Source organism: Balaenoptera musculus, chromosome 9 (genome assembly GCF_009873245.2).
Source record: "Balaenoptera musculus isolate JJ_BM4_2016_0621 chromosome 9, mBalMus1.pri.v3, whole genome shotgun sequence".
Taxonomy (NCBI): domain Eukaryota; kingdom Metazoa; phylum Chordata; class Mammalia; order Artiodactyla; family Balaenopteridae; genus Balaenoptera; species Balaenoptera musculus.
The window spans coordinates 75528035-75555419 of record NC_045793.1 but is presented as its reverse complement, the minus strand read 5'-3'; the positions used below and the strand labels follow the sequence as shown (position 1 = coordinate 75555419).

At 39.7% G+C, this 27385-nt stretch overlaps 1 protein-coding gene across 1 annotated transcript in view; it reads right to left on the bottom strand.

Annotated features, from left to right (window-relative positions):
- DNAH11 (dynein axonemal heavy chain 11) overlaps nt 1-27385 on the bottom strand; it is a 306796-nt gene that overhangs the window by 112414 nt on the left and 166997 nt on the right. The window contains exons 48-54 of the mRNA XM_036864125.1: nt 27082-27243; nt 26618-26811; nt 22591-22753; nt 21554-21677; nt 20987-21129; nt 9697-9858; nt 195-428 (exon numbers count right to left, since the gene is read on the bottom strand). Of these exons, the coding sequence (XP_036720020.1) occupies nt 195-428; nt 9697-9858; nt 20987-21129; nt 21554-21677; nt 22591-22753; nt 26618-26811; nt 27082-27243 (1182 nt within the window). The remainder of the gene's footprint in view (nt 1-194; nt 429-9696; nt 9859-20986; nt 21130-21553; nt 21678-22590; nt 22754-26617; nt 26812-27081; nt 27244-27385) is intronic.

Here is a 27385-nt window from a genome sequence, read left to right as displayed (position 1 = left end):
CTGTGATAGTGTGACTGGCTGACCCCTTTCCAGCCTTAGGAAAGCAGGAACTGTGTGTTCTCTGTATCATTAAACTGTAAATTTTAGCACTATGCATCTTATACAAGTGGGTTAAAATGCTGCTTCAAAAGCAAATGTATTTTTTCATTTTAGGAGCACTGATTTCACTCAGTAGTAACATACCCTGGTCATACCTGAGAGGCTGTGGTTTTTAGCTTCTGGATGCCATTCACCAAGTGCTCTTTCTTCTGGGATATCTCGTTTTGTTTCTTCTTCAACAGGTTCTTAAACAGTGATATTTGTTCCAGAAAACTCTTTGGGGTGGTATAGTTGTGTCTTCTCTCATTCTGGTAATACCTGGTACTCATTTCGTTTACGCTAGTGTGAACGTGTGCCATGAAGAGGCTAATAGAATCTTTATCCAGGGGCTGAAACATACACATGGCAATTCACATGAAATTCTCTCAAATGAAAACAAAAATGCAAATTTATAAAAGAAGAAAAATCAGCGAAATTATGCAGTATTTATTTTCTAAAAGCCAGAACAGCTTAGTTTCTAGGAAAACTTAGTCTTTCAGAGATGTCCACGGAATTGCAGAGATGACAAGAAACCTTTCAGCTTTGTAACCTCTTCTTGCCAAGTAGGCCAAAGGATTTGTATGTGCTCCACATACCAAACCCAAAAGCCAAGATGCGACAGAAGCACTGCTTTTCACGACTTGATTTTTATCAAGCGTGCGCAAGAGAAAATGGAGAAATTGAGACCCAGTACTCAGAGAAGTATTTTTGGTGTTGCTTTCAAGCTAAACGTCAGCCAAAGAAAACCAACAGTCACTGAAAAAAAAAAAAAAAAAGGTTAAACTGAGAAATATACAGTTTTATAAGAACTCATGTGGAAACAAACTGAAGGATAAGGTATAAAAGTCACTGCTCCTGGGAGAAAAATATTATGATTATATGTATTCTCATTTGGAAACAAACAAAAAATTGAGCAACTCTACTTTGAAGACTTACTGGAGAACCCCCCCCCCCCCACTAGACGTTCTTTCCATTTTGTCCTCTCTGACTTCTGAAGTAGTTCCCCTTTTAATTTGTGGAGTCACATCTCCCGCATTTTAATGATTATTTATTGCATTCTGTACGAGATGAACCAGGTTCAATTAATCAACGGGAGCCTAAAAATCAATTAATATGAATTAAATGAGCTACACCAACTCTTAGGAAAGTCACACATAATTTACCAAAGTGTTGTCAATAAAGCTCAGACAGCTTTGGGGAAATTGCACACAAGCGGCTGGTGATGCAGTTAAACGTTTCAAACCTGCGCCATTAATATCACAACCTGGGGTGCGAGGAGAGACAGGCAGATTCTTGTCGGAGAAGAACGGCTCCAAAGCAATTTCTAAACACTTGGCTCTCCAACCTCGCGGAAAACGCTTGACTGGGTTTAAAATATGTACATACCGGACTGTTCTGCATATTAAAAATCTATTGCGCTAGTAACGAAAATGTTTTGAAAGCAAAAGTTAAATACAGAATGATACAAATCCTGAATATTCTTTGTTTCTACTAGATCTGAGACGTATGTACATTACCAAGTAGTGAATTCAGAATATAAATTTATAAGGAAGTTAAGCAACACCATATAAATCATATCCCCTTAGGGATTTTATTTTTTAGAGAACTTGACTACAATATAAACATGGGCAGAAATTCACGCCTGTCCTGTGTGGTTTTAATGAGACTAAAAGCCAGCGTGTATATTTCTAAAATATAAATATGTCCCCAGCCAAGTGCAACCTCCTTGCAGAAAAGAAAAAAAAAAAACACAAAACCTGGCCTCTGCTCAACCATGATCCTTATGAGGAGGTTCCTCGGCTGCCCTGAAAAGCTTTCTTTAACAACAGTTTCATTTGTAAATCCGCGATGGAAGAAGTGGTTTCCGGTAGAGCTGGAAGTGGTCCGAGACAACTTGTCTCAATGGGGCAAAATAACTATTGTTATCGGACTTAACAAAATGGCACAGCATGGGAGACTTGCAGAGCCAGGGAGCAGCTGGTTGTAATTCACACTGTTTTTCAGAAAACTCTAATCGTTCCAGAACAGACCTCTTTGATGACTGGTCTTCCCCGCATTCTCAATTTGTCACTTTCTCTTATGATAAGGTCAGTAGTGACAGCACTTCCTGACATTAACAGCTGTGGCTTTTAAAAGGGTCATTGTAGAACTACTAATTGCAGTAATTTCATTAGCATAAATTATTTATTCTGCCATTCATTTATCTCCAGTTTTCTTTTGGGGGGGGGGTGGCAGTGGGGGGGTGGGGGGTGACCCGGGAGGAGATGGCTGCCGGTGCTGGTGCGGCTACGGTGACGGTGATGCGATGCTGTATTTTTCACTTTTAGAGCTGGGAGTGGAGAACCTCCTTCCTGCTACATTTGGCCCCTTAATGAAAACCGGTTGATCCCATTTGTAGTCAATTTACAGCCAATCATGGTGAAAGCAAAAATAAAAATAAGCAAAGTGCCAGTATCCAATGGTTATACATCCAAGGTTTCCCCACTAATCTGCTTTGGAAAACACTGTTGAAGCCAATGCATAATCGAATGCAAAGCAGAAACTGTTTTTTCCTTACATTAAGAAAAAGTGTTTCATTTCTACTCTCTGTGATGGCTCACTGTAAGCACAGAAGCACAAACAAATCTCTTCTACTTGGTGTCCTGGTTCTCCAGCAGGGGCAATCGCTGCCACACCAAGTACCCTGGCCACCTGACTCTTCAAGCAAATGCCCAGCATGTCCCCGTTGTTGAAAATGACACCAAACTTTGAATGAAAACCAATGCCTGGAGGCCAGAATGAAATCAAACACTTTAAGGGTTACATAGGATTTTACACCTCCCCAAGACCAGCAAAGATGACTATATATCTGTACTTTTGAATTCAGTCTTTCAAGAGTATTGTATTCAAGGAAGGGAAAGGAGGCAGATTAAAAAAAAAAAAAAGGAAAATAGTTTCCCTTTCAAGTTTTTTTTTTTTAATAAATTTATTTATTTTATTTATTTATTTTTGGCTGCAATGGGTCTTCATTGCTGCTCACGGGCTTTCTCTAGTTGCGGCGAGTGGGGGCTACTCTTCGTTGTGGTGCGCAGGCCTCTCGTAGTGGCTTCTCTTGTTGCGGAGCTCGGGCTCTAGGCACGTGGGCTTCCGTCGTTGTGGCACGTGGGCTCAGTAGTTGTGGCTTGCAGGCTCTAGAGCACAGGCTCAGCAGCTGTGGCGCACGGGCTTAGTTGCTCCGCAGCATGTGGGATCTTCCCGGACCAGGGCTCGAACCCACGTCCCCTGCACTGGCAGGCGGGCTCTCAACCACTGCGCCACCAGGGAAGCTCTCCCTTTCAAGTTTAACTTGGGATAATTTCGTAACATGTAATGTCGTACACCTACTGTCCATCTTGGTAGTTTTTCTCAGAAATTATTTCTGTGTTAATTTTTCACAGCTTTACTGAAGTATAATTAATATACAAAACTGTACATATTTAATACCTATGTTAATTTTCAATAATTCCAAATCTATTTTTATTTTTTTAATTTCATTTTTTCTGTTTTTTTTTTTTGTTTTTTTTTTTACAGTAGGTCCTTGTTATCTATTTTAAATATAGCAGTGTGTACATGACAATCTCAGACTCCCAATATATCCTATTTGTACTTTTTAGCTCCTTTTGGGTCTGGTCAAAGTAGAGAATCTATTAGATACTGTGGTTGTAAGTTTGGTTTATTAAATAACAAAAATTGAATAACGCACAAAATGGCAGTGTTATATTTGAGCTCCTCTCCTAAACCACTCATAGTGCTAATAGGCTCCCAGGAAAAAACTGTGGAGGCAGCCAGGGATGTGGGGTTTGAATCCTAGGACCTGGGTTAGATTTCCAGTTCTGTCAAATTGGGCAAGTTATTGCCTTCCCTGTACTTCCTACTGCCCACAAAATCAAAAGTTAGACTTTCCTCACTCCTTTTTACTCTATTTCTTGTCTTCCTTTCCTTTTACTCCTCCTTCGGAAGAGGCAAACATTTGTGCAATAGTCCAGAGCAGGATTTAAGAATACGAGCTCTGGCATGAAAGTGCCGAATGGGCCCCTTACCCGCTCAGGGATCTTGCGCTTTTGGCTGCCAGCCTCTCACCTGTACAACAGGGAAACCAGTGGTCCCTGCTTAGAAGGTTGGTGACGAGAGGTGGGAAACAATGCAAATGCAGGGCAGGTGAACGCAGGGCAGGTGTTACCCTGCTCTTGGTGATGGTAATAGTACCAACAGTAGTCCCAGGAAGATTACCACCAGACAGAGCAGCCACAAGTGTTAAATGAAGAGCCAAAGAGTTTTCTAAATTACATGCTGGTTTTTTGTTTTTGTTTGCTACTTTGGTGAAGGCATTTTATTGTTAGTTTGTTCCTGTTTTTTATTTTTGTCTTTAAACTTTAGAGACCAAGCCTGGGTTAAAGGCAAGTTTGAGTCCAGCATAAGCTAGCAATCTTCCAGGTGAGTTTCCAATCCTCGAAAGAGGTAGCCTTCAATGGCTTACTGACAGAACATTAAAACAAAGACGCAACTGAGGACTAAGGGCATGGGGAGGTAAGATGGAACCCAGCTTCCCCTCTCAGAGCAAGCAGACAAGGCAGGAGATGGATCTGGGGAGGCCAGCACTGGAGGAAAGCCACAAAGCTATAACTAGGATGTAGTGATGCCTCCATTTGATTTAGCTAAACTTTCAACTTAACAGCATGTCCAAGTTCCTGGGCAGCTATAAAAACTGGACCCTACTGTCCAGGTAGAGGGGATTCCTAAAGTTTTCATAACTGCAAAAACCCTGGAAAGCAGCATTCTACTGCTTTTTGCAATTCTATCCTAAATTTAAGTAACATGCACAGAGCAAGAAATGTACGGCGAACAGTACGTTAGTGTGCATGTGCAAAGGAGAAAGAGGGCTGAAGAATGGGGAATATATTAACCACCACCTGGGCCTTTTCTCATCTGTTTGAATATAGGTTTAAACCAGTATGAGATTTAGGCAGATTCAATAGAAATTTGGTTGCACTTGTTTTTGTCTTAATCTTTTAAAATGATTTCAGTATTCCTCAGAACGAGGATATTTTTCACAAATTTATAGAATTTCTATTGTACAAGGTTATCTTTCCACTTTTGAAATTCATCCTGAATAACCCTCACTTATATTTCAAAGCAAGAACTGCGCTTAAAATCATTAACAGAGGGCTTCCCTGGTGGCGCGGTGGTTGAGAGTCTGCCTGCCAATGCAGGGGACACGGGTTCGAGCCCTGGTCTGGGAAGATCCCACGTGCCGCGGAGCAACTGGGCCCGTGAGCCACAACTACTGAGCCTGCGCGTCTGGAGCCTGTGCTCCGCAATAAGACAGGCCGCAACAGTGAGAGGCCCGCGCACCGTGATGAAGGGTGGCCCCCGCTCGCCGCAACTAGAGAAAGCCCTCGCACAGAAACGAAGACCCAACACAGCCAAAATTAAATAAGTAAATAAATAAATTTATTAAAAAAAAAAAATCATTAACAGAAATGCTGCTGCTAACGTACCTATCACTAACAAAGTGTTGTTTACTGTGCTTCATGCTTGGCCTAAGGTTTTAAAAGGAAGCTAGAGACCAGTCATGAAATCAGTCCTTGAAATACAGCAGTATAATAACTTTCCTCCTTGAGTGGACATTTTCCCATGATTGGTTTGGAAAATGGTAGGAGAATATGCCATTCTTATGTTGCTAAACCTTCAACAAGTTCTGGATGGAAGAGGTGGCAGTATGTGAAATAAAGTCATTTTATTGATAAAGCTGATGATATTGAGCTTGTGTAACTATCTTGAGGTATCACGGCAAAAGGATAGAGAATTTTTACTTGCCAGTTGGTCAACGTGACTGAAAAGGGTGGGCATGCGCTTCTCCAGCTTGCTCAGATCTCTTTTTTCTACTCCTTCCGAAGCAAATCTCACACCTCAGAGAGCTCGTCTTTTCACCTCCATTCAATAATTTCTCTTTTCATCAAGCCCTGCTTTCAAGTAGGTCGATTATTCATTTTGACTTGAAAAATCAAAAATATTACTTTTTTTTTAACTAGGACTTATTCATTTTTTTTAAAAAATTAATTTGTTTTTGGCTGCATTGGGTCTTTGTTGTTGCGCGCGGGCTTTCTCTAGTTGTGGCGAGCAGGGGCTACTGTTCGTTTCGGTGCGTAGGCTTCTCATTGCGGTGGCTTCTCTTGTTGTGGAGCATGGGCTCTAGGCGTGCGGGCTTCAGTAGCTGTGGCTCGCGGGCTCTAGAGTGCAGGCTCAGTAGTTGTGGCGCACGGGCTTAGCAGCTCCGCGGCATGTGGGATCTTCCCGGACCAGGGATCGAACCCGTGTCCCCTGGGTTGGCAGGTGGGTTCTTAACCACTGCGCCACCAGGGTAGTCCCATTTCTTATCTCTTAACACCTGTTTCTCCTGCCTTTTTCCCTGAATTTTCCTAACTGGGACCCATATACTTCTCAACAAGACCTCCTCCCAATTATCATTTGTAACCCTATTCCCAGGGATGGCCGGAAGGTATCCTCTCCCTCCTTACACTGTCTTTCCATCTCCATTTCCAAATCTCCTATGAGGAGTGTATGTTGACACAAAGTCTTCAGATAAATACCTGGTGATACTTCAGTGTCAAACTATTTTGGTCATTATGTCAGCTGTCATTTTAGTTCAATACCAGGTAACAGAAAAGTAGCACAAACATTTACTTAGACTTGGTCAGCCCACACCCCTGGGTGCTGAGTGTGTACTACCTGAAAATTACATGGCAACACACACAAAACCGCTTGCCTTTAATGAATCCTTTCTCTGTGCCTAAAGGGAGGGGTCACCTTGTGTAAGTACCTTACACTCAGCAAATGCGGCCAATAATTAAGAAGTGCTAAATTATGCTGACAACTCTCAGTCTTAACGGTCGAAATTAAAACTAAGAAAGTGATCAAATTAGTGCTCATTCAAAAAATGTAAAGGCTGTTTTTGAGTTCTACTGAAAAGGCCCCAAGCATTTGGAGAAGAACATGGACACGTTGCACTCTGAATTATAATTATTGCTCCTGAGTAACGAATTAGGAAGGTGGGAAAGTTAAATAAGCACACAGCACTGGAACGAAATTGACTAATTTGTTTCCAGGCATAATTCAGCTCCATAGAAATGGGAAAGTGCTTTTTAAATTCTTATTTGGCACCCAGCGTCCTATAGGAGGCATCATGATACCACCAAATAGAGCTGAGGACCTGCGAGGAGCCCTCTGGACTTAAAATGATGCAAGTCCTGCCTCGTCCAGTAGATGTCAATGGTCACTGGCGTATCAAAGCTCCTTCAGCAGGAGCTGTTTTTAAGTGGCACCTACTCTGACAGGATAAAGTCTGCACCAGAGCAGCAAAGGCAAGGGGCTTAAAGCACTGTGCCAGACACTAAATTAAACCACACCACCGGCTCTGATTTCCTCCCATTTGAGAAATGAACATTAAGAAACAAAGCACGCTGGTCCTTTTCTCTTCCTTACCAAGCCAGCCTGATCAAATGAACTGGATGAAACAGAATTTTGCTACCAAAAGATACATACAGGCTCTCTTCCTCTTAGTAAATAGGTATTCTGAATGCTTCTTGTAGTTATTAGAAGACAAAATAATTCCCTACATAATTCCAGAAATGCAGTGGACCTAGCAATAGCTGAAGAAATTTGTGTTAGTAACTGTGACCATTATTTGTCATATTTAATGGTTTTCCAGATTTTAAAGTAGAAAATATTTCTGGTAGACTTTATCTAATGCTAGTGTTAGTCTCCACTAAATGGGGTTCCCCTGACTCTTGAGGAAGGCACATAATGTGGAGAACAGCATTTCAGACAGAAATCAATCACTCCTGTGACGGTCTACCACTCTGTTCATGGGAACAAATTTACATATATTTCCCTAAATGTAAGAGAAGCTTTGCAGTGCTCCCCAACCAGTGGGAAAAAGTGAATATCACTTAAAAACATAGAACCACACGTTAATATTACTCACTCTTTACCCCCCAAATCCTGACGATGTTGTTGCTTTAAAGGTCTAGGTAAGTTCATTCAATGTTAGGGGTGAGTGTAGAGACAGGCAAGAGAAAGAACTTTCTGGATATGAAGAAAACAGTGAAATAGAGGAGTTCATTGTTTTCATTAATTTATAGAAATGTTTTAAATGTGTGTGTGGAGAAAAGAAAGCAAGAGGAGGTATTTGAATATGATAAAACCTCTATCATATACGTCTTTTAGATGTTGCATGACAGTTCTTCCCTGGCAATCCAGCAGTAAGTAATTAGATTAATAGACATCTTGGAAAATACAATAAACCATATATGATAAAGCTGTATATATTATGTATATAAAATATACATATAAATATAAATATGCAATAAAGCTAGCTGCATTACAAATAATTAATTGAAAAAGTAAATATGCCCAGATTTCTAACCATCTGGTCACCAAAAGATATAATATTCAACAAAATGTGAAAGGACTGCTTTGGAAAAGCAGCAGTTAACGGCTTTGGGAGGAAAGGAGGCTACAGCAGTTTGCCCCTGTTCACAGCAAAGTTTCAGCTGGAAACAGCCATCGCTCCTTACATATCCCTGATTTTATTTTTGGCTCTGAGAATCACTCTTCCTGCCTGACTTATTCTAGGCACCTTTGGCCTTATCACTCCAAGGAATCAGAAGACAAACCTCCCTGGGAAATGTTCACAATCACCATCCATCCAAACTATCCCATCAGAAAGGTGCTTGACTGACGCACAACATCATTTCTAGGAGGTCTAAATGACACCTTCATATCTATTGATACATTCCTTTTTCTCTTTGAATCTGAATGCTTGAAGTTGTTCTTTTTTTTTTTCTTTTTTTTCGTTTCATGCAACTTTTAAAAAATGCAATAGGAGGTGGAAACTTCAACATGAGCAAATGACAAACATAATGTATAAAACATAAACCCATAAAACAAAGAAGCATATACATTAGTTGACTTAGTGATTGCTAAATATATGGGGGCTGATTTTTCACCTCTCAATACCGTAATGAGAAAAATCACAACGAATTGCCTTACTTTGTTAAGAACAAGCATTGCATGGCTATGGGTACCTACTTTTTTGTTTAGTTGTGAATGTAAAGGATTTATATTCAGTAAGTCCTGTTCTGATGCAAGTAAGAATGATCCTGGCCTTCTGGTGAGCCAGTGGATGAGTAAGAACTCACTCACGTGCTGTTTGTGTGTGTGAGTGTGTTTGTGTGTCTGTGTGTGTGTTAGTGTGTATGTGTCTCTGTGTGTGTGTCTGTGTGTATCTGTGTGTGTGTTAGTGTATATGTGTGTCTGTGTGTGTCTGTGTGTTAGTGTGTGTCTCTGTGTATGTGTGTCTGCGTGTATCTGTGTGTGTGTCTGTGTGTATGTGTGTGTGTGTGCACCTCAACCGGATACAAAAAGATCAGCCAGGATATGCTGTAAAATGTAAACTCACAAAGATGATCTTATCATCTTAACAAACAAGGACAGCTTTCTGCTAGGAGGTGTATTTTGGAAATTATTTACTGAGGACTTGGGTCCGTGAGAGCGTGTGTGTTTGAGAGAGAGAGAGATTCAGAGGCTGACGCGGCATACCTCAATTCCCTTGGTTTCCTCAATGAACCTCCTGCTGACTGTGACCAGAGCCTCCTGGGGCCAAGCATGGAACCAGTCAACAGCCGTGCAGTTAACCAGGGCTGGGAACTTCTGAGCTCTACTTCTCAGCGTGTGACCAACCGGAGAGAAACACAAAATGATCTGTGGAGACACGGGGGCAGGGCACAAACAGGAGGGTGATGAGTGAGCAAAGAATTACACCGAGACCCTGGACAATGAAAGAAAGGCGCGCAGCCAACCGTGACATTAAACTAGCCGAAAGCACCACAGAGTGGAAAGCAACATTAACCTCCTTGCTAATCAAAGTACAAACCTGCCCCGTGGAACATACAGAAACACTGCTGTGTGCTTTCCTTAAAATTGGTCCCTCTCCTTCTAAACATTTTTGATGATCATCATGCATAGTGGGAAATTCATTCTTTTCTATCACACAAGTTACATTATGACAATTAAAAATAAAAATAAAAACCAAATCTCTATGATAAAATAATACCAAGACTTTCATCTTCTGTCTCCTATTCTGTAATTCACCAGTCTCCATAAAACTGTGTAAGATACTTTTAAGAAAACAGTGTTTTATCACATTCAATGTTTACTTTGTTTCCATTTTGTTTGCATAAAATACATTCACTCCAGTTCATACTTAACATTTTTAAAGGAGTAAAAATTTCAGTTTATACATGATCCTGATGAGAAATTTGTAAGTTTTCAAAGTTTTATTTAAGTATTTAATGACTTCAGAGTTAAATTGGAAAGTTTCCATACTCTCTTTAGTGACACAGGGCTGCTTTCTGTCAGGAGTGCCTGAGTTCAGCTGTGACATGTGTCACAGAAGTTCAGTGAGGGAAGCAGGTTATCAGGAGTCCAGTGGGTCTGAATATCCTTTCTGGGCTCATCAGACGTGGTGCCCTGTGTAAAGTACTAGCACAAAAGAGGTGTTTAGGGAGCTCCCTTTTTGTCCTCTGCCTTCTTTCCCAAGTCAGTGTGGACTTGAGGGCACTGGGGAGACTGATGCCAACTGGGGTAAGGTCTGAGGATGAGTCTTGGTTTCCTTTTTTCTAGACGTGGCTTGCACTTGATGATATGAAACAAACCTCTGCAGTTCTTTCAATGAAGTCTCTCACACTTTGAGATAAGGCAACTAACAAAATCACTTTTCAAGGGATATATTTTTTCCACATAGCATTTTAAAATTCATGTCATAAAAATCATAAAAATATGTGAAACCATATATTCTCATTTAACAGGTGTTTTTACCATATTAGTTTTATATACTATGGCTCTTCAACAACTCAAGAGATGAATCCTAAGATCTAAAATGATTTTCAACAATGCATAAGCTGACCGATCATTTCTTTTTTATATTCAAGAGTCTAGTTACAAACTGAATAATTGCTGTAATATTGCATGTGCTAAGTTAACGAGCCTCACTTACAAGGCAGAATTTTCACTTAAATCTCAGTGTTTAGGTTTCTCCCGACAGCCTTGTCTCCCCACACATGAGTATTTCTCCTTAATGTCCTAGAAGTTGGTTTTCTACACCCAACTTACCTCTCATTCATGACAATTTTAGAGACTTCATTTATACATAATTGTAGCAAAGAGAGGGGGGTAGGGGAAAGCATTATTTATTTGAGGTCCTAAATATGTCCATCATTTCTACACTTACTCTGTTTCTACACTTACTACCAGCATACTATCAGGTCTGAAGAATGTGTTAGAAAACAAAGTATCTGAACCATATGTGGTGAGCCTCAGGAAAAAAATACTGAGTTAATTTAATGATATGCCTTAGTTATTTATTGAAAGATAATATAGAACACTGATTTAAAGAATTATTTTCCTTTTCTACAATTTTACAGTTGAAGACATTTTTTTTTTCTATGTTATTTATTGTGGCGTAAATAAGGATCCTTACAATGCCATCTAAATTTCACGTGGAGGGCAGATGGCAGGAGACGAATGGTTCTCAAAGGATTTTTAGGAGCTGGTTAGAAATGCAAATTCTTGGACCTACTCCAGACCTGGGGAATCAGAAACTCTGGATGGGGCTTGGCAATCTCTGTGTTTGCAACAAGCCCTCCAGGTGATTCTGACACCCACAGCTATAACCTAAGAGTCTTAAAATTTCTATGGGAATACCTAAATGAAATATTTCCATTTTTAATGCTTTTGCATTTGGTGAAATACTTATAGAATCTAAATCTCTATTATATACAGAGTGAAGTAGAAAATTTAGAGAATTTAAAATAAGTTAGATAATCATTAATAACCTCAGTTCTATCAGATAAATTAGACCCTGGGAACTAAATTAGAGAAATATGCTTGTTCATTAGTACTTCTTACGAAGGGAAAGGACAGTAGCACACTAGCCTTGAGGAGTGCAATGACTGCCCCAATTTCTAGCTTTGCTAGAAATCTAGCACAGAAATTCTCTCCATCCAGCTTTCCTGGGTAGTATTCTGAGAGCCTATGCTAATATCTTGAAAGCGTTGGCTGTTCTGCTCTTTTTAAAAATAGTCTCCACAACTTTTTAGACAACCTGGAGTAAACTCAAGTTGTTGCCTCAAGGAACACTACTGTGGTGGGCGGGGGGAATCATCCTATAATTTTCCTGTTGCATTTCCCTAATTTCATGAGAGATTAACATAGCAAAGAATTTATAAGAAAGACAAACAAGTGATTAGAAAAAAGGGTGTGATGCTATCTATAATTTACTTTTTCAGCATTGTTAAAATTGTAAGATATTTAACGTGTACAATATGATGATTTTATAAACATAGACACCGTGAAAGGATTTCCCCCCATTGCGTCAATTAACACATCCATCACCCCATATATTTACCTTTTTGTTGACTAACTGTTCTGGCTGGGACTTCTAGTATTATGTTGCATTGGAGTGGTGAGAGTGAAAAGCCTTATCTTGTTCCTGATCTTAGATTTTAGAGGAATAGCTTTCAGCTTTTCGCCATTGAGTATAATGTTAGCTGTGGGCTTATCATATATGGCCTTTATTATTTCAGGTACGTGACCTCTATATCCACTTTGTTGAGAGTATCTATCATAAATGGATGTGTATTTTGCCAAATGCTTTTTCTACATCTACTGAGATGATCGTATCATTTTTACCCTTCATTTTGTTAATGTGGTGCATCATAATGATTGATTTGTGGATGGTGAACCATACTGCATCTCTGGAATAAATACCACTTGATCATGGTGTATGATATATTTTGAATGTACTGTTGAATTCAGCTTGCTAACATTTTGTTGAGGATTTTTGCATCTATGTATCAAGGATATTGTCCTGTAATTTTCTTTTTTCGCGGTGTCCTTATCTGACTACGGTATCAGGGTAATGCTGGCCTTGTAAAGTGAGTGTTCCTACCTCTTCTGTTTTTTGGAAGAGACTGAAAAGGATCGGTGTTAATTCTTCTTGAAATATTTGGTAGAAGTCACCAATGAAGCCATCTGGTCCTGTAAAATATACCTTTGAAATACTTCAGTCTACTACAATATGCATGTGAATACTCATCTTATTTTACAACTTAGGGGCCATTATCTGGTTATTATCATTATTATCTGAAGTATGCCAATAGAGACACACGGCTCGGGATGCTTAACCAGCATTTCACACATTCTAATGGAAGCCTGCATTGCAAAGTCGGCTACCTGGGCTCTTAGCTAACTTCTCTCATCAACATAAATGGCTGGTTAGTTAGCATCAAGAATACTGGATATGATTGTTCAATGATGAAATGAGTAGTGTTCAAGATATCTTAGAAAAATAGAAATATCTGTACTTGCACCTCTACTGTTCTATGAACAAAATAGGAAAAGCTACATCTCAAAGTAGCCGAGTAATCCCCTTGACTCTTTAGACTTCGGATTTTGACCAGTCCTGTGTCCTGTGGTAAACAGCTTATGGAAAGTTTCTGTATTTTTATGTGATCCCAATGAGAAGATCAGCTTAACCCTACCATGAAAATATTTCTATATCTGCCTCAAAGGAGCTTTCCAATTAGGGCTAGCCAGGTTCCTAAAAGGACAGAGTTGGGATTCCAACAAGTTTACAGAGCAGATTTTAAGACTTCAAGACTTGTTTTAAGTTATGTGCTACACATAAACTCTATGTGTACCAGAGTTCAGTCTGAGACTTCTTTCTTTGAAGCACATCTTAAATTGGAAGATTTGGGGAGAACATTCCCCATCCCCCGAACAGGTATCATCTACCTCCAAGTATTGAAGGTCCCTGAAATATACCCCCAAATATTTCCTGACAATTGCAAATGAGCAAATTGGCTTAAGTTAGTTTCCAGCAGTGGATTGGAAAGAAAAGTCGGCTAAGAAAATAAAGTTAAAAATGCCTTAGACAGCTGTGCTCTTTTCTAAAAGCAAATTCTCACAAGTAAAAAGCAAACCCTGATATCACCATCTATATATTTTCTACAGCTCTAATATTTGGATGTCAGGAACTTGCTTTTGGAATCCATACTATAGAATTTTCTATTCCCTTTTGTTTCCCCCTCTACACAGGTGTTAAGACTCATTTGCAATAACCCTCTTTTCATTGTGCTTTGTAATACATTTCAATTTCTTTTAGATAAGATCCCATGTAAGTACACATTAATTTGCATATCACTAACAGGCCTCAGTCCATTTCGTCTTGTAATGGAAATTTGAATTGCTATTATCAGTGTATTTTTTTTCCAGCTGATATAGTTTATTCTCAGAGGGAATCTTCCCACACGTTCACTTCAGAATCTTCTATCCATAATTTGTGTTTGCATTTATCCTCAAAAGTCTCAGCATTTTTCAAGACTGATAAGATCTGAAACTTACTGAGAGAATCCTCCCAGGAATGGAGGTTTAGCCTAGAAACGATTCCTCGGTTTGACTGTTTTAACATCACCTTATTATCTTTATATATTTTCCTGTATCATCCCCTCACCTAATAACCTTTTAACTTCAATTATTTTTATGAGATTCAACAGAATCTTCACCATACACACATTCTATGCATATTTACATTTATTTTCTTCCTAGGTAACACACAATGAAATCATTCCCACAGCCTTTCATGTGTGTATATTCTCCAGTACAGATTTTTACAAGAGTTAAAAATTTTTTTCATTGGAGAGTTTTAGTTCTTTTCTTTCTTTCTTTTTTTAAATGAAAACTCTTCAATTCATAAAGAAATTGCATGTGGAAGCCAATAGACAGCAAAGAGGAAATGCATTCTTGAGGAGTAAAAACAGTAGGAATTATATTCCCCGCTATATTTCCCTTCCTATAGATTAATCCTGTATATATGAGGAGAAGAATCCCTTGTCATAGTTGCCCTGCTTGTCTCCAGGGCTGGCGCTGCCCACACATTACCTTCCAGGCCAGTCTGCGGCCCCATAACCTCGTATAATAGTGTTTTTCTTTTTCTAAAACAGAAAATCAGACGCCTGAATATCTATTAAGTGGGTCCATATGTGAACCACGTTATGCAAGGCTTTTGCCTTATGATCTGTGCTGCTCTGCTAGCAGCGTGGTTGCATTTTTGCTGACACAATGTGATAACTCGATACATGTGCAGTTGGGAGAACAAGCGCCATCGGTGCTGGCAAACCCCATTTTTAGGCATTTAGCATATGATATAGGCAGCATTTCAAATTGGTAGTGTAAGGAAAGAGTCTATGGTAAGAGGTGTTGGGACAATTTGGGGGAGAAAAAGTAGAAAAGCCACCTTATACTGCACAAGGCCATCCAGGGCTAAACATTAAAGATACTATAAATTAATTTAAAGAAAATTCAGGATAATATTTTCATAACCACAGAGTACGAAAATGCTTCCTAAAAAGCCTTAACACACAAAATCCATGAAGAAAAAAAATCAGACATATTTAATATATATAAATGTAAAACAGAAGTCATTGTAAACAAAGTTAGCAGAATTATGGTGAACTTTGAAAAGAACTGGCAACACTAAAACAGACAAGGACATTATGGACATATGGCTATTATTCAGCTATATAAAGAGCTCCTATAAATCAATAAAAAGTCTAACAAACCAATAGGAAAGTTGGCAAAGGGTAAAAATGGATAAAGGTTTCCTACACTTATTTAAAATAAAGCATGTTTGAGTTAAATAGTTCATTCCATACAACAAATTCTTAGAATCATTTGATATTTTTTTTTTCCTGTGGGAGACTTCGAATCAAAAAGGCAAAGAGAGAGGTAAAGAAAATAGTGAGAGATGTGAAAAAAAAACATAGTTCTGAGTATGTACTTTGTATGTGTGTCTATACACATAGAAAACTGGAAGAAAATATACCAATATGTTTCCAGTTGTTACCTCTAGGCAATATAACTGAGCATAGTTTTTATTTTCTTCATATGGTTCTGTATTTTTAAGTTCTCTAAAATGAACATATATATCTTATGTTATCAAAAATGAATCTCCTCTCTCTCTATATATACACATATATAACATATACTTAATGTATATATATAATACATAATATATATAATTTTTTAAAATACAGAACCATATGAAGAAAATAAAAACTACACACACATACCCCCACCCATAGATAGACAGACAGACAGACAGTTAGATAACCAAACGCACAGATAACTAAAATCTTGGGAAAGAATCAGGGGCTGCTACATACACTAAGGGTTCTTTTCCTTATGGCATCACATGGCCAGGAAGGAAGGCAAGAAAGAAGAGTTTTCAGGTTAACTAAAGTTATTAGGAGAGAAGATGAGAGTACTATACTCTAAGGGTAAATGAGAATTATGCAGGAAAGGATGCACACATACACAGATGTGAAGGAGAGGAGGCACTTGGCATTGACTCACCGGTTTACTTCAGCCCATCCAAGGACAGGCATCTGATCATCATTAATGGGCACTGCCCTGTGGAACACAGAGGTCACATTTCACATGCCAACAGGTTCTCACTACCCCTGCATTCCAAATAGGAACTGAGTTTGGGTGGTGAGCATGGGTAATGGGGTGGTAACTACACATCATTTAGCTTGACCTGCCAGGTGTGCTCGCCAACTCTTGTAACACATTAAGCTTCCCGTGTTGCCCAGCTAGGAACATATGCAAAGAAAGCATCAGCTCAGCAGAAACTCTGAGTCTTTAGCACATGCTGGTGAATATCACAATATATGAAACTAACAGAGACATCCATTGTTCCTTAGAAAAGATTCTGAGGATGTGCGGGTAATACACACAGATGAAGAGAAAGAAGCTGCCATTTTCTTGCTAAAAGGAGACCCGTTTCTTTGCCGCATCATTTCTCCCTCAGGGTGAGGCGCTGACCACTGAGCTTTCTCATGATGCAGCAAGCTAAGTGAAGGCCAAGAAGGATGAGAAGTATTTGAGGGAGAGATCTTATTCCTCCTTAGCATTTAAAACACAAAAAACAAACAAACAAAAATCCTCCTACTTATTTTAGTAGGGAAGGGATAAATTATTCAATTAGTAATCCTGTGACAATAGGGAAAATGATCCATACCTAACTCCAAAATAAATTCTAGCTTGTACCACGGTGCATACGAAAAAATGTGACTGTGAAAAGGCTCAGACAACAACAGAGGTAAATATAAAACTGATCTCCGTTTCGGTAAGGCCTGCCAAAGCATAGAATCCCAGGAAACGCGTAAAAGAAAGGCCTGATGATTTAACAATGTGAAAATGCAAAACTTCTGTACAATCTCTGTACTATATGAATATTAGTAAGTTCAAAAAGAACAACCAGGTCATTATCTCAAGAGAGGCTGCAAAGGAATCCAATAGGTAGATATTTCCTTGACAATATACATCCAGAGTCAAAAGCCAGCATATAATGTAATAGTGAAACATTAGAAATACCTTCTTTTGTAGATTTGCCAATGCAGTGAGGAAGCAGAACGTATAAACAGAATATTAGGAAAGACAAAATATCATTATCTGCAGGCTATATATCAACCAACTAATAGAAACGACTGATGAGGCAGTAAGGTAGCTGGTTACAAAACTAAAAATCAACAGCTCTCCTATACAGAAACAATATACCAGTAGAAAATTTTATGAAGGAAATACTCCTTCTACAAAAGCAATGTGACCTTTTCTCAGGAAGATTCAATTCTCCCTAATTTAAAAAAAAGCTTTCAGCAGGATTTCAACCAAAATTTAAATGAAATGTGTTTAGAATCTGACAAAATGATTCTGCTGTTTATCCAGACATTAAAAACATGTAAAAGCAACAAAGAAAAACTAGATAAGGGCAATGAAATACTAAATACGAAAAAGTATAATAAAGTTTTCATACCTTACATAGTACAGAGCTGGAATCAGTAGGAGTAACAAGAAAGTAGAATAGAGGATGTGGAAATAGACCCAGTTAACATGGCTATCTGGCATATAATAAAGATGGTCCTTTAAATCAGTAAGGAAGAAATACATGGTGTTCAGATAAAAACACATCTTTTGGGGGAAAAATAAAAGTAACCTGAAACCTCTCGGCTCACTCTTTGTCATAAACGATAATAAATATATTCCAGATGTAGCACAGTTTTAAGCATAAAGCATGAAAGCATGCAGGCCCTGGAATGCCTGGTACCGCTCCTATTCTAAACCAATTTCCAATTTTATTCATAAAGCCTTTGTGACAAGATCAAATATTCACTTCCCCATACTCCCTGGTAGGTGGAGGTGACAAGGGACACACTTGTGATCAGTAAGACATCAGCTTAGGGATTTGGGGGGAGCTTTGGATTCCTGATTCAGAGAGCCCCAAGTCTCCTTCCCCACTCTTTCCTCCTACCGGGAATATAGACCCTCCTGCACTCATCGTGTGATCATGAGGCAGGAAGCAGCAGGGTGGTCACTGGCAGGAGAGAAAGATGGAAAAGCATGGGTCTGTAAGGGGATTACTGAGCTAGTCTGGACTCTGACGTGGGAGGGAGGCTTTCTGGAACTGTTCTTGGACATTCTCTTCATTTGTAGCCCAAATGAGTTCCAGTTGCTTCTAGTGAAGAGTTTTTAAATCTTGGAGAGAAAAACGCTTTCCTAAATATGTAAGAAACCCCAAATCCATAAAGGCAAACACTGATTAATCTAGGATAAAAACTTAAAAATTTTTCCAGAGTTATAAACAAATAAACAGACATGTACCATGTATAGATTTAAAAGATAAATGATAGAACAGGAAAAATATCCAACACATATATATAAGCCTAATCGCTTAATATGCACAGAACTCATAAGCAAAAAAACCATGTACAATTCAATGGAAAAGTGGGTCCTTTATGATTCAGCCTCGGAGGTTACTCAGCATCCCTTCTGCTGAACTATACCCTACCCTGTTAGCTGAAGCAGTCATAAGCCCACCCAGATCCAAGGAGAGGGGATCTGAATCCCACCTGTGAGTCAGAAGAGCATCAGAGAAATTGCAGGCACAATTTAAAACTGCTACAAGCTGTAACTATTGAATTTAGCAATTCCCCTGTTAAGAATTTATCCTAAAAAAGCAAGCAAAGCTGTGTATACAAGATGCATGTAAAGGACGCTCATGCTAGCATTATCTGTAACAGTGGTTGTCGAATTTCAGCATGCTTCAGAATCACCTGGAGGGTTTGTTAAAACATAGATTTCTGGGTAGCACCCGGAGTTTATAATTTAAGAGTTCTGGGGTGGGGCTGGAGAACTTGCATTTTTGAAAATTTCCTAGGTGACGTTGATTCTGCTGCTCTGAACAACAGACTTGGACTGCTGCTGATTTATTACATTACTATCTCACATTCTATTATTGTACTTATTTTCCCATTTCACAAAGAAAATCTGATCCAAATATATCGCAATGGAACAGGGAGAAATCCCCGGCCTTGTTACAACCTGGCCAACAGATGTTTAGTCACATTTTTGATGGGCAGAAAACTCTTTGGGCAACTGAACCTTGAATTCTGATTTCTAACCTCAGCCCAGAATTGCTCAGTAAGACCAATGTGGAATTTGAAAGAGGAGGGCGGAGAAGAATCATAGTTACTCTATTCCTTCACCTCCTCACAGAGGTATATTCACAGCTAATGCCACTTCCCATCCCTTCCTGCATACTCCAGGCTTTACAGGAGCCGCAAAGTCCATTCCTAACTTTATTTATTTATTCATTTATTTTTGCGTTGGGTCTTCACCACGGGCTTAGTTGCTCCGTGGCATGTGGGATCTTCCCGGACCAAGGCTCGAACCCGTGTCCCCTGCATTGGCAGGAGGATTCTCAACCACTGTGCCACCAGGGAAGCCCTCTGTTCCTAACTTGACAGGTGTGGAATACTAGAAGGAGTAGCAAAGTAGTAAATTTTCTAGGTTACTAAGCATTACTATACTAGGAAGTCTCAATTTTCCATATTAGCATTTTAAAATAGTTTTCTGCCATGAGTTTGGAGGGGCTTCTTGTTCTAATACTTCATCCTTCCTGCTGCTCTTATTTGGTTATATTATATCCCTATATGCTACACTAAAACATGGAGTAGTCTCTGTGGAGGAACCTTGGGTTGAGCCTCAGATCATGTGAGTGATAGGCCATAATTATTTGCCCTGAAGTACTAACATAATAGTCACTTCCTTAACTCAAACTCTTCCTCTGCTCCCTTAATGATTTACAAAACCCTTGCTTCACACCAATTTACTTTCCCAGCCTGATCCACCTGGTTCTTCCTACAGGAACTCTCCATCCCAGTCATTTAGAGCTATCTGGGGTTTCTCCAAATATGCACCGTGCATTCCACCTTTACTCTTATATAAATGCTATTTCCTCTCCCTGAAAGTTCTTCCCCACCCCATCGCTTCCCCATGAATTCCAAGCCACACCTGACACACAGCACATCACTTCCTCCAGGAGGGTCTAGTGCCATTAGGAAGGATGCTGTACTCCTCTGGAATCACACGGCACCATTCACGCTGGTCCCACACTACCATTATTTGTGGTGTCTCTTGTCTCCTGTAATAGTGTAAGTTCCTCAAGGACAGAGACCATGTCCAGCTCACTCGAGTAGTGCAATCTGCTCAGAGCAATGCTTTGTAGGAGCCCAGCATCACGGGAAACTTGAAGAAGGTGCCCTCCAGACACTCATGGAAAAATGCAAATGTCCTTTCAAAATGAATGACTGGATGTCCTTACAAAATGAATGAGTGGAATTCAAACTTGTCATATGAATTGCGAAACAGAACCATAGCAGAGTTCTAACAGCATGTTTAACTAAATGCAAGTAAAGCAAATGTTTCTTACTTTCAGCTGTAGTCGCACCCGGGCCAAAAAGAATTTCCAACAATTTTCTCTGGAGTCCACCATGCCCAGACCATGAACTTCATTACGAATTCCGGAAATTATCTTGTCTACATCTTCATCACTGAACAGATCAGGGATTTCCCCTGCCCCCAAAGGAATGAGTAGAATTATTAAAAGACTGCCACAATTTAAATTTTAGACATGACTTGAAATGCTTTATAATACAAAGTTCACCTTTAATGATAAAGAGTTTGAAACAGAAACGCAATTTTTCTTTTTGCATTTACAAGACACACAGCACACTGAGGACAAGCTATGACGAATCCACCCACTAAACTCGCACATGTAGGAATAACATTTGCTTCACGGAAGGCCTCTCCAAGGCATCTCACATCCGCAGGCAGACTAAGAAAGAATATACTTCAAATTTGTTAGGTTTATAGGTTTCTCCCCAAAGAATGCCCCAGCAAACATCTCAAAGACAAATTATCTGTATTTAAAGTTCACTGAAACTACAGATCATTTGTCTTTGGGAAGATCTTTCATGAAATGTGTTGATTTAATCACCTGATGCCAGCAAGTCATTAATCAGCACGAGAAAGCTCTCATCTAGAACCTGTGCATCTGTCAGCAGGAACGCAGTGGGCATGTTCTTGGCTCCGGTTCTGATGTACAAATTGGCAAGATCTACCTGCAAGGAAAGGAGGCCATTATTCATGCTGTATTAAAATGCTGGTGTGACGCTGGGAGTGTGTGTGCGAGGGCTAGGGAGAGTTGAGGCGCTACAATGGGAGGGCTGTGTGCTGTCCTTTCCCCTGTTTACATATCCTTTCCTCACAGTGACCATCTTCTTACGGGGGCAAACAGCATGATGTCACCTCCATTTCTGGCATATAATGATGAGTATCATGTTTGGGGCCTAATGGAGCCCAAGACGCAAATAGGCTCCTGAGAAACAACTCCCTTCTATTCGAGTAAAAGTGAATGCAGTAACGCCACTGTCAAGCAATGCAGTAAAAAGAAGTTTTTGGCTCATTTCAACAGCTGTCTACTTCACTGGCTGGTGACTTACGTAGTTAGTTTTATTTAGTAATACTGAAAGCATGTGGTTTATTTTTTTTTGCTTTAAAATAGCACTTGCCACAAACTCTAAGTACTATTTTGTAAGTACTGTTGTAATTCAAAAGCAAAATTTTAAGAACACGTCAGAGCTTCTTGACTGTGTTCCCATCATATTTTATTTTCATAATCTGATCCAAAGTGGCAGAAATCTCTTTGTGCTTGTAAAAAAAAAAGTATCTTCTTTTTCCCCCCCTCCATCGTATGGGTCTATGAATACTGCTGATTATCAAGTATGGTCAATGCGAAAGAAAAAACATGTTTGTGTAAGCAAGTATTTAATAAAATATTTTCTGAGCCAGTTCTACAGGCTTATAGGCTTATATACCTGTAAATGTTGGTAGCAATTTGCTATTACTAATCTGACCATGGAGGAGAAACAGCCAACTAAATCCTCTAAAGAGCTTTCCCCCCTCTCCATGGATGACGGGAGCACTTATATCCTGGGGCACAAGGGGCGCGGGGATGCCCATCACTGTACTTACCCGAAGTTCTTGGATGCCAAAGCCTTCGGTCAGAGTGATCTGGAAGACCTCGAGGCTGCAAACGTGGGCTGCCAGGCGGGACAGGCTCTGCTTGCCACTGCCCCCCACTCCAATCAAGAGCGCGTAACCCCGAGGAGTCCGCAGGATCCGGCTGATGCGACACCTGGGGAGAGAAAGCGCGCCCCCTGCAGATGATATCCAACGAGCCCCGGGGCCATGTCTGTTTCATTTTTCACATATTTAGATACTAAATTCCGACTTTCATTTCAGACTTTCCGTCCCTGTTCCTCTGTTTTCCCATTAAACAAAGATGATGCCCGAGTCTGCCCCCGCATCGCTTGCCTAACAAACCGTCCCGGCTGATGACATCTGGACCCTCACTCCTGTATTACTCTCCACCAGAAGAGGACAGAAAATGAAGACAAGGCCTTTCATCAAAGCGTCACATTTTCCTGATAAGCAAGAAAGATCCCAACCTCACGTCAGCATCCACGTACAAGGACATCAAAGGGGGAATATTTTTGGGCCAGAAACCCTTGCTGTAGAATTACTGTGGAAAGAATGGATTTGTTCAAACCGACAAACACCTCACATGTGACTTACTTCATGCATTTTAAACACCTGCCTTTTTATATGATTCTTAACGTCCTTTGTACTAAAGCTTTCCCTGTGCCTCGAGCTGTCTAAAACATTTACTGAAACTGTTAGAAACCCAGAGTTAAATTTCTGGCAAGGTCAACTAATCCCTTGTTCTATATTACTGAAGAGATTCTGAATGCTTAAAGTTTTGATATTATTGCTATATCTTACAGTTAGGAATAAGTTGGCTTTAACATGATCAAAATACGCATTTGGTTGAAGAAATTTGCCATAATTATATCATAAATATTAAGAAAAGTAACAAAACAAAATATAAGCATATGGAAACCCAAATGCAAAAAAAAAAAAAAAACAACAAACAAAAAACCAAAAAACCACACTGTTGTATTTGCTCAGTTGCTTTTCTGAATGAATTTAAACTTCAAACCCTGAATGATCCACATAGATTTTTTTTTTTTTTTTAAAGAGCGCTTTTTGAAAAATGAAGTTGGGGTCACTTATACAAGGACCAACACATGTGAGCATTTCCTGAAAACCTTCAAAAGCTGAAAAGACAGGTTATTTTTCCAAGCTCAGCCATCTCATTACATTTTACTTTACAGGACCACACAACAAAACCACCTTGGGAAAGCTGTGAGGCTACTCTAACACGAGTGACACCCCAAGTTACAAAGCAGGGTTGTCATTTCATTTTAATGTGTGCTTTGACGTCTGCACCTCACCAGAGTCTCTCAGTGGCAAAACTCCCTTTCTACAACATTCAGGGACACTCTCTGAAATCATCTCTGATGCTGAGTAAATCAGCTTCTAGCTCATAATCCCTGATCAAAGTAAAGGCTTTCCCTTTAGGTCACCAAGAACTCTGTGTTGAAGGGTTACAGGGGAAGACTCTTCAGCGCCAATGGGACATCTCTTCCACCCGAGCCACGACAGACGGTCAGCGTATACTAACCCAACCAGAAACAGTGTTACTAATAACTCACTTATCACCGCGGTCAGAGATTCTAACTGAAGCTTCCTCTGTCTGTGTAATCAGAGGATTGCAACTGCCAAGGGATCGATAAAACAATCAACACCTCACATGCTAATAATAACTGATGATGGGGAGGCCTCCCAAGTTCTTCTTAGGCACTTTGGCTCAACATTTTAAGGGGGAACTCTTCTGAAAATTGAATTCTCCACATTTTTTGGGTCTGTTTGAGTCGCCTTCCTCACATACTTCCTTCTTTCTTGATTTATTTCATTATTTTAATCTTTGCCCAAATATCACTTGTTAGAAAAGCCAGCGTTATTCGTTGAATGGCCTCCCCCCAAATTCATATACTGAAGTCCTAACCTCCAGTACCTGAGGATATAAGCTTATTTGGAAATAGGGTGATTGAAGAAGAAACTAGTTAGGATGAGGTCATAGGGGAGTAGGGTGAACACCTTATCCAGTACGACTGGTGTCCTTATAAAAAGGAGAAATTTGGATACAAACACACACAAAGGGAAAATGCCACATGAAGACTGGAGTTAGGCTATCACAAGCCAAGGAACTACCAGAAGCAAGGAAAGAATTCTGGAACAGATCCTCCCCAGCACCTTCAGAAGGAGCACAGCCCTTCCAGCCCTGCAGACTTCTTGCCTCCAGAACTGTTGAGACAATAAATATCTGTTTTTCTAAACTGCCCAGTTTGTAGTGTTTTGTTAGAGCAGCTCTAGGAGACCAGTACAGCCACTGAGAAATGATGGTGACCAGGAGAACAGGACTGGAAGGAAAGATGCAATCGACTTCCCATATGGCAGCAGCAACGGCAAGCTGTTTAGACTATTCAACAAATCCTGTCATTCCCGTGTTAAAATCTGACCCAAAGTTTCTCACTGCAGTTAGAATGAAATAAACACCCCTTCCTCTGGTTAAAAGGAAACACGCTGTACACGTGAGGCCCACCACCCCATCGTGTCATACACTGCTCTCCCCACTTCTCCAGGATGCTGCTACAATGACCCTCTTTCTGCTTTTGAACGTTCAGTCTTGAGGCCACATGAAATCTGCCCATACCTAGAATGTTCTTCCTCCAGATCTTTCCATGCCTAGCTCCTGCGTATCATTTTGATCTCACCTTAAATGTCACCTCCTCACATAGATATCCAGTCCCTCTTTGGGAATCCACATGTTTATTTCTCAGAGTCTACCAGTTTTATTCCTCAGCAGGACATACCACTTTCTGCCATTTTTCTCACTTGCTTATTTGTTCATATCCTTATAAATGTCCCATCGCATCACTAAAACATAAGCTCGATTAGAGAAAGAACTGGACTGTCTTTGCTGCTGTCTCCCCAGTACCTCAGGCAATGTCTGACAGCAGGGGTGCCACAGACGGTCGCATAATCTGTGCACTGCACAAGATGCCCAGGCTAGGAGGTAAGAGCCTTGTCAGCCATGCTCTACACCAGGAGAGGGGCCTTTTTCTAATTTTCTGCCCAGAAAACATGGCCCTCCCTTTTTTTTTTCTAATACGCACATAAGTACTGAATAGGCTGGCAATGTTCCTCTTTAGCACTAAGTAGGCACTCAATAAACATTCTTAACGAAGGAAAATCAGTTTGAGTCCATCCTGTCTCTGCCACTTACGAACTTTAAGACTTTGAACAAGTCACTTACTTTCCTCTTTCTTAATATTCTTACCTAACAGAGGTACAGTAAAAGAAAATGAAATTATGGCTCTGATGGCACTTCAAAAAGTAGTGTACCTATGTAAGACATTATTAAGATTGTGACATAATTTATAGAGACACTTACTAGTTTTTTTTTTTAAAGGATCCATGACACATAAACCTATTATTATTTATTTATTCATTTATATAAAAGTTATCTACTATTATACAAAGAATTACGTTTGATATTCTTGTATTTGCTGAATGTAAGCAATGAAAGCTCTTAGTGACCGTCTCTGAATCAGGCCCACACATTTATAGTTATATAAACTAAGAAGATTTGAATGACTTTTTGCAGAAGATAATTTTCTCATCTAACTCAGATTATCAATTACTTTTCTTTAGTGTAGAAGTCAATTTCCTTCCTACATATGTACATTCTTGAGGTCTTCTACAAGTTGCCTCTTGGTTATGACATGGTAAGCGGCTGCATTTACTGGTGTGTGACATATTTATGTCATTTAAGAGGGTTGTGGCTTACCTTTTTTTTTCTTCTTGTGTTGTCAATCAAGTTTTTTTTTTTTTTTTCATTTTTTGAGGTAACATTGGTTTTTAACATTATATAAGTTTCGTGGAGACACTTAGTTTTATACTGTATGGCAAACAAGAAGTAAGAACTGATAGTTCCAAGTATTCAATAGATCACACTGAACAACAACAACAACAACAATTGTGGACACCCAGTCATTTTTACTTTGTGGAAAAGCATCACAGCCAGTCAACTCACACATGTTGCATGGAGTCTTCAAATAAAACAAGGTGCATGGCGGCATTGAGTTCGTTGTAGTTATCTAAGGCTTCTGTCAGAAATGTCCTCAGCACTTCCCAGTCCCTCACCGGCAGGTAACACGGGTCTTTGCTGCCATTAGCGAAATGGCAGTAGATGAGGGGCTGTTGAAGCAGCACATAGCTGTCTACACCCTGCAGGAGGAGGAAGAGAAAGACACGATCATGTCAATCTCCAGAAATGATGCATCTGGAGGCAGAGTGGCCTATGCAGGGAAAAGCTTGCAAATCAAACCATGAGTAGCTGTGTATGATGCTCCCCAGTACAGACCAACTGCATCCTGGGATCACAGCTGTTTCAGCCAGGTAAGCGTATGCACAATTCATTCACATCTTTATCCCATTTCTGCCCCAATGCCAATTTGTGCCAGAGCAAATAGTGACCTCTGGCATTCATTTACTTACTTCAAAATATTTACTAGCAGTTTCCAGCATGTTTTTATGAAACAAATTACGATCCTTTGTGTCTATCAGTTTGTCTCCATAAACACGAGAAGATTCATGAAGCCACAGGCGTATTAAATCATTTGGATCCTTTAAACACTCAGGAGAAGCAAATAAAATCCCCTACAAGGCAAGAGTGATAAATATTAAAACTTCAGAAGGTGGTGACATTCCAAGATAATATTTTCTTTTAACGTTTTCTTTAACTGTGTACTGAATTTAGCAATACACTGAGTTACAAGAAGTATTATAAATAGTAGTACAT